This window comes from Pundamilia nyererei, unplaced genomic scaffold (assembly GCF_000239375.1).
Source record: "Pundamilia nyererei isolate P.nyererei 1_Seehausen unplaced genomic scaffold, PunNye1.0 scaffold00298, whole genome shotgun sequence".
Classification (NCBI taxonomy): domain Eukaryota; kingdom Metazoa; phylum Chordata; class Actinopteri; order Cichliformes; family Cichlidae; genus Pundamilia; species Pundamilia nyererei.
In genome coordinates this window covers 549063-560900 of record NW_005187699.1, presented here as the reverse complement: position 1 = coordinate 560900, position 11838 = coordinate 549063, and the positions used below count along the sequence as shown (strand labels likewise).

General features: G+C 45.2%; 2 protein-coding genes across 11 annotated transcripts in view; one reads left to right on the top strand and one right to left on the bottom strand.

The window, feature by feature from the left end:
- clcn3 (chloride channel 3) overlaps positions 1-4809 on the top strand; it is a 40988-nt gene extending 36179 nt beyond the window's left edge. For 4 of the 7 annotated variants that reach the window (XM_005751080.2, XM_005751081.2, XM_005751085.2 and 1 more), the window contains one exon: positions 2805-4809. In XM_005751080.2, coding sequence (XP_005751137.1) covers positions 2805-2996 — 192 coding nt within the window. In that variant the 3' untranslated portion in view covers positions 2997-4809. Of the gene's footprint in view, positions 1-484; positions 2162-2804 lie in introns of those variants that run through there. The other 3 variants (XM_005751084.1, XM_005751086.2, XM_005751083.2) reach the window with 2 other exon arrangements.
- Positions 4810-8507: 3698 nt separating this feature from the next.
- Positions 8508-11838, bottom strand: part of mfap3l (microfibril associated protein 3 like) — a 9873-nt gene continuing 6542 nt past the window's right edge. For 3 of the 4 annotated variants that reach the window (XM_005751077.1, XM_005751076.1, XM_005751078.2), the window contains exon 3: positions 8508-10374. In XM_005751077.1, the coding sequence (XP_005751134.1) occupies positions 9500-10374 (875 nt within the window). In that variant the 3' untranslated portion in view covers positions 8508-9499. The remainder of the gene's footprint in view (positions 10375-11838) is intronic. The other variant, XR_312226.1, reaches the window with a different exon arrangement.

Below are 11838 nucleotides of genomic sequence, written 5' to 3'. Positions count from 1 at the left end.
GGGAGGGAGGGGGGCAATCTGTAGTGATGCGACTCATTCCTATAATCCCCCTCATCCTGTAGTGGTAGTGCGCGTGGTGGAGTGACGATGTTGTGTTGACTGGTGCCAGTAGTGCTGTAGCTTATGTAGCTAGCGTGCGATGATCACATGATTCCTTTTATGAAGTGATTACTAATCCTGTTCTTTAACCTGCCGATGTTTCCTCTGAGCCAGCAGTGTCCCGCCTTCTGCGTGTGGGCCCACAGCAGACATGGAGAAGGTGTTAGAATATACTCTGGAGTAAATGTTAAAAAAGCACGATTATTAGAAGCAATAGGAAGGAAAATAGAAACTTTTAAAGTAAATTATAAGTAAATTGTGTATATTGTCATTAGAAACACACAAAAAACACCATTTGCACAAGCTCCAGTTGATATAATAATCTGTAATAAGCCACATGGCTACATCAGCTACTGTGACACCACCCATCTGCTTCTGTTTCCAGATTTTGAAGCTTCAGTATTTTTGGTGCCATCGTATCAGACGTTAGAAACGTCCGAGTGTGGACGAAAGGATGGAGGGCTCGTTTATCAGCTAACATGGCTGCACACGTAAACTGCAGCTCGCACACTCGTGTATCAGCACCAGAGGAATAATGACGGTCTGCAGCACAGATTTATGACCTTGCTGTGCACGCAGAGAAGAGTCAGGTGTACAGCACAGTTACAGGCTGCTTTATTATTAATGTGTTGTAATGTTAGTGCAGGTGGTGCTACGCTCACTTCCTGGCCCAGATTTTTTCCTGAAATTAGCTGGGGCAGGTCACTGCTGGTTTAACTGGAAACATTGTGGTCACTCTTCACCTGACCCACTCTGATCTGCACCTGGCTTCCCGAGCCTCTGCTGCCGGTCTGATCGGCCGGCGGGGGAACCCAGGTCTGATCTGTGTGACTGCTGCTTCACACCTCCGCCCTCCACAGGTACCTCAGCTCCACCCACTCAGACCTGGGTTCGCTTTCAATTATTTCCCTTCTAGGGTCAAAATGCAGCAGAAGATCACGATTAATCATAAACGCATGAACTCCTTGTGGTCACCTGACTGCATTAACACAAAGCACACTGAGCTCTTTGGACCCAGCTCTACATGATTTGAGCTCTGTAGGAGTCACATAGCTCACTGCTTCTTCTTCTCACTGCTCTCAGCTGTTTCTCCTCTTCACCTGACCTCACTGCAGTCAGCAGGAGCATCGCCGATGTTTAAAAAGCTGCCGTGTTATTCCTTAATGGCCCCAGCTGACTGACTAAATCCTTTACAGTGTCATACAGAGAGAAAGTGCTCCGTAGTGCTGCGAGGTGGATTCATCACAGGAGTCAGAAATCGCTATTGAAACATGATTATGAAATGAGCTGTAATTTATCACAACTTGAAGTCACCTGTGTTTTGTGGAAACTTTCAGGAAAAGAGAAATCAGAAATGCAACCTGGAAGGGAAAATAAATCCTAAAATGTGGAATTTCACACTAAAAAAACAGATTTTGAATGTTTTTCTGTACAACGACTGGGCGATGTAGACTTTCTGGCTCTACACAGTTCAAACCCTTCACCATTAAGTTTTTTAGCAATCTGAAATAAACATGATTACATTTTTAATGAAATTGGAGTCAGAATGTTGTTCCTCTCCACAGACCCATGATGACTGACTTCATGCGAGCGATATAACCGCTGGCGACACAAAGCGGGTCTGTCGAGAGTTAATCTTTGAGGCGATCGACTAGAAATGAGGGTGAAGTGCACTGCTGATTGATATATGACAGAGTGGTAAACAGATTAGAGGGTTACCTTGGCAACTGGAGCTTGGACTCTCCACTAGCAACCAATGATGCTTTAAAGTGAGTCACTTCCTGTGTGAACGGCCCTTTAATGTGACACTGTCGCCTGGTTACCAACGGGGACTCTGTCACCTGTCAGACATTCAGGGCTTCGTATTATGAAAATGATGTTACAGAAAGCACTTTGAAAAATGTCAAACATTAGAAATATTTCTCACAGGTTTAAAGAACCGGAGCAATTGATGTGTTTTTGTGACTGGCACATCATGAACCTGTAAAATATCAAAGGATGAACCAGTGTTACGCAGCCCAACGAACAAAGCATTCCTGTGAAAATGGTCAAATACAAGGACTGAAAATGAGTGAAAAACTTTGAAAGGCCTTCAAAAAAGACTGGAGAACTGTTGCTCAAGAGCACTTTAAAAAATACAAAAGCCGGACTGCTTGGAAACAAAATATAAAGAAGTGATGCTGGCTGGAGACTTTTGCACATCACTGTGATGTTTGCTGTCTGATCTTACTGCAAAAGCTTTCAATTGGACTGAATAAAAAGAAAAGGTAAAAGATAGAAATGTCCCGACTCCTGTGATGGGCACCGCCTCTTCCTCTGCTCCTCTGACTTTACTCCTGTTCACTGCTTCCTGTCTCCTCTGAAGGATCCAGCTCCTCCTTTTGCTCTGCAGCAAATCTCAAACGGCCGTGGCAGGGGTCTGAAGCGGGGGAAGCTGGGTGCTGTTTCTCACCTGCCTTTTTCCTCTTCCACCTCCTGCTGCTGACTTTTGCTTCCTCAGGGACTCGTGCTTTTGTTGGCCTCATTCTGACACAGATTCATATAATTAATGTCATACCAGAGCCAAAATTAAACCATGCGATTCTCTGTTTTTGCCAACAAAAACATGATGTTTTTATTGTTTCCTGCTTTACTTCAGCTGCCAACCACCAACACCGCCGCCACCACCTCCTCATGCTTCTGTCCCTCTTTGTCTCCCTCTGCAGGCGGCTTCTTGGTATTATCACAAAAAAAGATATCCTTCGTCACATGGCTCAAATGGCAAATCAGGATCCAGAGTCCATCATGTTCAACTGATCCGCTCTTTCCAGGACGGCTGGGGTGGAGGGGGCAACGAGGAAGAGGAGGAGGAGGAGGAGGAGGAAGAGGTGTGCCTCCTGAACGGCTCCAGTCTCTGACACGCGGACCCCGTTTTTGTTTGTTCGTTTTTAGTTTTCAGCTGTAGACCCTGAACCTCACTGACTGACTGAGGCCTGCAGAGACTTTCAGGCCACCCGAGGAGAAGACGATGACACGAGACTTTGTTCTCATCGTCCGGCTGCCGAGGACACGATGAGGTCACGGGTCGAAGGCACGCACACACACAAGGAATGCACTTTTTACACACACACTTTTGCACTCGCAGACACCTCACTCATGCATGCTGTACACACACACACACACACACACACACACACACACGACTCCCTAAACCTGTACAGCTACGCCCGTTTGCACTCTACACGTGCCTCACCCCCTTGTACTGTCTCCCTCCTCTGTGATGGATGCCGCCTGGCTGGGGTCAAAGGTCAGGATGAACCGCTGATGAGGGACGCGATGAGGGACCTTGAAGCCTCCAGGCTCTCGTTTAAATAAAGTTTAAAACAAAAAGCAACATTAAAAACAACTCACTTCCCTCACCCCCGCGCACACCTGAGCTGTCCGTCCTGCAGAAGATTACCTTGTTTACCTGTGAAGTGTGTGTGCATGTGTGCGTGTCGTTATCACCACTACATTCCAGCCAGGTTATCATCGGAAGTGAGGGGATGATCTTACGCTCCTCACCCCGAAAACACGGCAGCCTCTTGTGATCGCATCATGGCACGCTGCTGCTTCCCTGGGTCATGTGAAAATGAGGTGTGTGTGTGTGTGTGTGTGAGAGAGAGAGAGAGAGAGAGAGAAAAGGAAGGGAAAAAGGTTGAGTTTTGTGGAATCGCAGTTTGTTTCTCCCCATGTGACCTTTAGATTATTGCTCTCCAATCATTTCCAAAGTCTGCTTTAAGTGATCGGTAACTTCATCAGTAACATGACTCACGTACCTTCAGCCCGCCTTTTATAATTATAGAATATGTAAAAGTTGATCGTCTGAGCCCCCACAGGTGGCGTTTAACACTCCAAACTCATTTACACAACAAAGACTGACAGAAAGAGAGATCAACTGATCAGCACTCCGTGATCGATGCTTTGATCCACAGATTCTCAGTGTTTTTAATAAACGTGCTTCGTCCCAACGTTCGGAGGCTGTGAAGCTGTAAATTGTCACGTTTTAGAAGATGAAGCCAGCAGACGGTAATTAAAAAACATTCAACTTTATCTGCACTACAGTTGTTGGAGTTTGAGAGCTTTTTATATAGAGTTTGTACTCTGATCCAAAGCTGCCGCCACCTTAAATCCACGCGTGTTTGTTGGGTCTAACATGTCACTAACGCCTCGGATGAAGCGTGCTTTTTGCCCTGCATTGTTTTCAAGGTTGTAGAGGATAATACTGCAGAACATCTGGCTGCAACTGTCTGTCGCTTTCAATCACACCAGGTTTCTTTCTTTTCTCCCCACGTCTGCCAAGTGCCTGGCACAAGTTTTTTTTGTTTTGTTTTTTCTTTAGGCTTTTCACACCCCGATCTCTCTGCTCCCCCTTTTTTTTTTTTTTTAAATCAAACGTCATCACTCGATGAAGGGAAATGAAGTGAGGTGTGTGTGTTCCTGTGTCCGTCTTTGCATTGCAGTGACTGTCCTGCTGTGGTGTGACAGGATCGTCTTTGTTACCTGTGGTGTTGCCTAACGTTGTGTTTCATACTGATCTCGATGTTTTTCTTTTTTTTGTTTCTCTTTTTTTTATTTATGGGTAGTCTGGATAGAGTTGTGCATTACTATAATAAATTTCATGTATGATTACAACAATTGTTTGATTGTATATTAAAAATAAAACCTGTAAAGATTAAAATTTGTTTTAAATTAAAAAAAAAAAAGATTCAAGTTGCACACGTGGACTGATGTGTGATTTGTTCTCGGCAGGTTTTGCTTGTTGTCAGGCTGTCAGCTCCACTTGTTAGCTGTCATGAAGCTCACAAAAGTCCTCGACAGACTTTTCAGAAAACTTTATAGTTTCCACGAAGACAAAGTTTATTTACCCTTTTCATTAAACTAGAAACTCATTCTTACAAAAAAGAAAAAGGTGCTCTATAAAATACAAACCCATCACCTGTTGACCGACAGGTTACCAGGTACACCTGATCAACTGCTTGTAAATCTAATCAGCCAATCACATGGCAGCAGTTCAACACATTTATTCATGTGGACGTGATCAAGACGACCTACTGAAGTTTAAACTGACACTGGTCTAATTGTTACAGAAACTGCTGGGATTTTCCCCACATCGGGAAAATATCCAGTGAGCAGCAGTTTTCTGGAGGATTTTATTTTGGGCAGACTGCTTCAAGCTGAAGGCAGGCAGCAGTAACTCAAATAACTATTGTTACCATAGTAGACGATGCAGAAGAGCATCTCTGAATGTTGAATCTTGAAGCAGATGGGCTTCAGCAGCAGGAGACCAGCTGCCACTGCTGTCAGCTAAGATCAGGAAACTGAGTTCACAGGTTCACCAAAATTGGACAACAATAGACGGCGTCTGGTCTGATGAGTCTCTGGAACTTTCAGAAGGTACGATTAGAAGTTGGTGTCAATTGCATGAAAGCGTGGCTCCATCCTGCCTTGTATCACCAGTTCAGGCTGGTGGCGGTATAATGTTGGGGATATTTTCTTGGCAAACTTTGAGCCCCTCGGTACTAACTGGGCATCATTTAAAAACCACAGCCTGCCTGAGTATTAATGCCAGTCATGTCAATCCCTTTATGACCACAGTGCACCATCTGATGGCTGCTTCGAGCAGGACAACACACCATGTCAGAAAGCTCAGATCAAACTGGTTTCTTGAACATAATGAGTTCACTGAACTCAAACAACCTCCGCAGTCTCCAGATCTCAGTGTGATAGAGCAGCTTTGAGGTGCGGAGGAAGAGGAGATTCAAATCATAGATGTGTGATGCTGTCATGCCAACATGGACCATGAAGGTACCTAATAAACTGTCCAGTGAGTGTAACTCTTCATTTGCTGTCTCTTTTCCTTTCATGTAATGGCTGCTTTGTATTTCAGGTCATCAGGTTTTCTTTGGAGTTGTGGTTGCAATCTTGTGGTCTTTGCCAGAGGAAGAACCTGCAGGCCGAGCTATCACTTACTGTAAACACTGTAAGGATTTCATTATTGTTTGTAGTCAAATGCTGTGCAAATACTCTCCACCCTGCTTTGCACGTTGTTTATTCGGGCACTTAGAAACATTAGCATGGATAGGCACGCACTCACTCTCTGTTCTCATGTTGCTCCACAGCCATAATTTGCCATATTGTTGACACAGATGTGGCACATCTGGCAGCTGTGGTATAACTTTACTGTATATAATCTAAGATAAAAGCAGAATTTGATATGAAACTGATGATGTAAAGAAAATCTTGTTTAAAAAAGAATGTTATCCACTTTATCAGGTTCTTCCTCCAGAGCCAGTTGAAACAGGAAATGCCACCTAAATTTAGGGTGGATCTACTTACCCACTGGCTCATCTTACCCCACTTTCCTCCAAGGACACGCTGACACTGTGTGTGTGGCAGGACAGAACAAACAGCTAATAGGTTTCCACTGATGATTCTTCTACTGATGATTTGCTGTGCATAGACAGTATGAAACATCTTCTCTCTCATTCAGTCTCTCCTAATAATCTCTGTGGTTGCAGCTTTCTCAACAACTGCTCAGTCATATTGCAAGAAATCTGACATGTGTTTGTTATTAATTAATATCTGTTTATACATGTTTGTAAAACAGATATTAATTGCTTTTTTTGTGATGTTAAAAAAGGATTTCAAGCCTAAAATGAACTCTTGTGTCTTACTGAAGCGTCTGAGGTTCCCTTTAGGTGTAATGCAACAGCCTGCTGCTGAAACAGAAAAGGCTTCTCTCAGATCGAGACATTTGTTTATTCGCACTGCACTTTGTGATTTAGCTCTTGTCCTCAGACTAGCAGAAGCTAATTAGTGCAGACAGGAAGTCTTATAATGTTGTCCCAAACGCAGGAATGGGGTTGAGTTTGAGAGGTTCAGGTTTCCCAGAGATGGAGCAGCTTCTGTGAGCAGTCCCTGCCCAGTGTCTCAGCGACCTGACAGCGATCCACTTACACATCCATCATTCATGACTCTGTCCTTTCCCTGTTCACCTACATTCCCAAAACAGCGTCTGATCCTCTTGCAGACTCAGAAACAAACAGGGCTTTCTCACCTAAATCCATATTAACATCGGATTAGCTGTGTGAACATTTTGTGTGCAGCTTCTCAGTTTGTGGGTTTGTTGTTTGAATGAATGTGCTGCTGTTCACCTGCATTCTGAAAGAAATGAGACTTATTTTATTTTTTTCTCTCCTCAGGAGATCTGTTTCCTCCATCACCTGTGTCTGGCACGGCCTCGTAGCCATGGCTACCACAGCCATTACACAAAAAGGTCTAACTTGCATTATTAACGCCCTTCACATGAATGCCTTCGGGAGCATACGATTTCAAGCTGAGGAAAAAGCAGACCTTGAATGGTTTGTTATTGGACTGCAGTGAAAAAGAATAAAAGGACCAAAACTTCAATGCAACTTGTTTTGTCTTTATTCAGCTTTTAAAGGAGGTCAGCTACTCCCACTTCCATCTTAGTTTTTTTATTCTTGATTCTACTAAAGTAACTTTACATGAGTCATGGCTCAAAATAAGCCTTGTTAGTGTATTATTAAAGGGCATAGTTGCAGCCACTTGATGCTTTAGCTTCTCTTCTCTCAGCCAATCAGAAGTAAGATGACTGTTCCATTTTTGTCACAAGAGGTCACCACAGCTCCATGTTTTTGTTTTGTTTTTGTCATGTCACACTGGATGCTCTTTCTGATACAACCCCAAAGACTTTGTCTCCTCCTACAATTGAACCAGGAACCTTTTGCTTGTTGGGGAAAAAAATGGCAGCACGGTGGCACGGTGGTTAGCACTGTTGCCGCACAGCAAGAAGGTCCTGAGTTCAATTCCACCATCAGGCCGGGGTCTTTCTGTGTGGAGTTTGCATGTTCTCCCCGTGTTTGCGTGGGTTCTCTCCGGGTACTCCGGCTTCCTCCCACCGTCCAAAGACATGCAGCTTGTGGGGATAGGTTAATTGGATAATCCAAATTGCCACTAGGTTTGAATGTGCGAGTGAGTGTGAATGGTTGTCTGTCCCTGTGTGTTGGCCCTGCGACAGACTGGCGCCCTGTGCAGGGTGTACCCTGCCTCTCGCCCTATGACAGCTGGGATAGGCTCCAGCGCCCCCCGCGACCCTGAAAAGGATAAGTGGAAGCGAATGGATGGATGGATGGATGGATGGATGGGAAAAAGGAAACACCAGAAAAAGCTGAGAACTACTGGTGTAAATGGAGAGGTGCTAATAATGGCTTATTTCATACAGGGTTACTTGTGATAAATGATTACTTTGAACTGTGAATCATGCAAAGCTGCTGTAATAGCTGGAAATGAGCATAATAAGTTCCATTTAATATGCCAACTTCATGACTGATAATGAAAAAAAGACATCAGACCAAACTGTGGAATCATTTTAAGCACAGCACTTTCATTTTATTCCACTACAAAAGAGAAGCATCGAAGAGCACCAGAAGAAGCAGAACATCGCCCACTCATATCTGCCACAGACTGGACCGTAAGCCAAGCGAAGGGCCAAACAAAAGGAGTCATTTCAGTCCCAGAGAAAGATGTCTAAAATCCCAACATGCAGCAGAAATACGACTGTACTGTAAAGCTTCTGCAGAAGCAAGACGAAGACGCAGAAATCGGGTCAGGAGTCAAATTAAAATAAAATCACAAAGGAAGCGAAGCTGCTCTTCTCTACTCAAGCGAAAACAAGACACTAGTCTTAGTAAGAAGATAAAAATGACTAAGAAACAAAAATCACAGCACAAAATGGGCAGTAATAATAAAAATACTCAAAGTATTTTAAGGGAAACAGATCTAAGCTCCACCCAGTGTGTGTGCTCTCTCTCTCCTCGCTTACTTCCATGTTGTTAGAGATGCAGAGAGCTGTACAATCATGAGTAAGCAGTCAGACTGTCGGTTATTGCTCCTCGAGTCCGGCATGCATCTGTAGGCTGTGACAGTAGCTGGATGTGAATTCTGGAGTGGATCTAGGAAGCTCGCTTTCACAATCCGAAAACAAGAGCACGCAGAGCAGCTTGAGGCAGATTTCTGAAGTATGTCGTTAAAAACCCCCTAGCACTGTAAGAAACTACCAACTGAAAAATCCCCACAACTCTTTAAATAAGAACACAGGAAATGCCCGTTTACAATGCTTTGCTTGTTACATTTACACTGATATTCCTCCGCCCGGATACATTCAAGCACCCAGAGTCTCCTTTTGATTGATTTTCAGTAGATGAGCCTGCAGAGGTTTAGAGAGATTGTTCACAAACGATAAATACAACTGATTGTTTCTCTTCAAAATGTGAACTTACAAATGTTTATGGACCTTTTTCAAGTGGAAATGCATAGCAGGGTAACGTATCGTCTCTCCGGAGCTCGCCACAGTTCGTCACACGTGGCTCTCGTAGAACACCTGGCATGTTGGGGTCTTGCTTGCCACCGGTTCGTCGGCGGCAGCGACCTCCTCGGTGTCCTCGGGCTGCTCATTGTGGTGAAGAGAAGACGGCGGCGGGGACGGGGACTCCGTAGCCTCTGGCTGCTCTGCGGCTTCCTCGCTGTACCCGCCGACAACGAGTGGCGGGTGGACCGACACCTGGATGGCGATGTGCTGCGGCTGCTCGTGATCGGAGGAGTTGTCGGAATCGGCGGCGGGTGACTCGCTGCGTCCCCGCTCCCTCTCCTGCAGGATTGTGAAGACATCTCTCACCCCGATGGAGGGGAGCCGGCGTCCGTCGGGAGCCTGCCTGAGGAAGGTGTGCCTCATCTCCTCCACCCCCACCACCTCCAGGATCTCCTCCATGAAGGTGCGGCAGTTCATGATGAGTGGGGGCAGCGGGATGCTCCGGGCCAGCTCCTCGATGTACCGCGCAAACTCCATGGTCTTGAACTGCGTCACCTTGGCGAGCTCCAGCGTCTTGGCCGAGGTGATGATGGGGATCCTCTTGGCGATCTCAAAGGCCTTCTGCAGCTTCTCTGCGCCTTCGGTGCGGAAGAACTCGTTGATGGCTTTCTCCGTCTTCTTCAGGTGGCTGCTCATCATGCAGAGGCGCGTGACGTTCAAGATCATGATGATGGTGAAGGTGACCAGGCACACCACCATGTAGTACACGCCCATGTCGCCGTTGGTGAACACCACGCGCAGCGTCACCGTGCAGTTGGAGCTGCCGTACGCGTTGGACGCCATGCAGGTGTACTTCCCGCGGTCCGCGAACTCAATGCCAGTGATGTTGAGGACACTGTTGTCGAGCAGCGACCACTTCCCTCCTGCAGACACAGAGAAGGTCACGAATGTGTAAAACATGGAATAAAAAAACTTTTAAAGAATCAGGATTTTTGTTTTTGTGGCCCATCTGTTTGAAATGTGTTTGGAGGATTTGACTGTGTCATTGCTGCTTTTCCCTGTTAATGTGCAGATTCGGTTCCTTGGAAGTTATTTTGGTCATGGCTGTGTTATCCTAACCGACTGAGCCAACAACATGAGCTTTTTCCTGGCCTGCACTGAGCCTCTGAGAGGTGACTTTTGGGCACAAATGGTCTTTGTCTATTCAAGGCGATGACTCTGTTACCTTGTTTGACAGAAATGTAGACATTTTTATCTTCTATCATTTAATAAGAAAAGCTGTCTGCTATGTTGGAGTAAACTAAATCCCAAACAAAAAATCTGGTTAAAAATCATTTTATTACAGCAGCTCCGACTGAGACGTCTTCGCGGTTGCCAAACATTTTAGACCACGCAGAAAGAAAATCCCGTCATTAGTTTTAGCAGAAACTGGACATCCTGACCAGATTTAGAATCATGACCACTCGGTGGTACAACACGGCCTACTGAAGTCAGAGTTTAAACCCTGAAAATCCTCTTAATGCATCAGTCTCCCTGCTCTGCGAGTCTGCTGTAACCTCTCCTCAGCTGTGTTTCTGCAGCTGCTGCTTTTGAAGAGGAGCACTCTGTTTTTTTTATCCCTTCTCACTCTGCGTTTTAGAATCCGTCCGCTCAGGAAAACACGGCGTTTTATCTTCATGCCTGTCCTGTTACTGTACAGAAAGTCCTTTAAAGCATCGGCACTCTCTTATTCACCTCTATGCTGAAGTCAACAGTGCTACATGTTAATGAGATAAATGAGCTGACTCGTTTTAAGGTAACATGTGGTTTGCATATGTGAGCGCAGAGCTGAAGTGACCTTAGTGTTCCTGCCATGCTTTCAATATTTAAACATGTCTCGGTGTGCTGAGGTTTCCAGCACTGATCGGCACACAAGCGATCTGTTTACCCACTTGTAAACAGATCACAGGTAATGACGTCATCTACAAAGTTTGGTTCCCTGCTAGCCTACATTTGATAACCTCAGTCACAGGGTTGGCCACCAGTTGTGGTGACAGATAACTAACAGCACCTGTCAGGCAGCACAGGAGGTAACTCGAGAAGTGCTTAATTAAAATGTGGTTTACAGTCAAATCCATGGCAGAGCGATTCATACAGGGTGTGTGTGTGTGTAGCCTAAATGTTTGCTGGTTCTGTATCAGTTCTCATTAGAATAGTGAAGAGGCTGTTTTAGCTGAGAAACTGCCTGGAGTCAGAGTGGTGCTGTTAACACCTGTGTGTGGTTTAAAGGGAAAGGAGAAAAGCACTCGATGCCTGCTGTTCTCACCCTCATGAGCTATTCTAGTGAGTGATGGAGAAGCAGACGACTTCCTCTCACAGTCCAAAGACGTGCTTGTTAGTGAGGTACC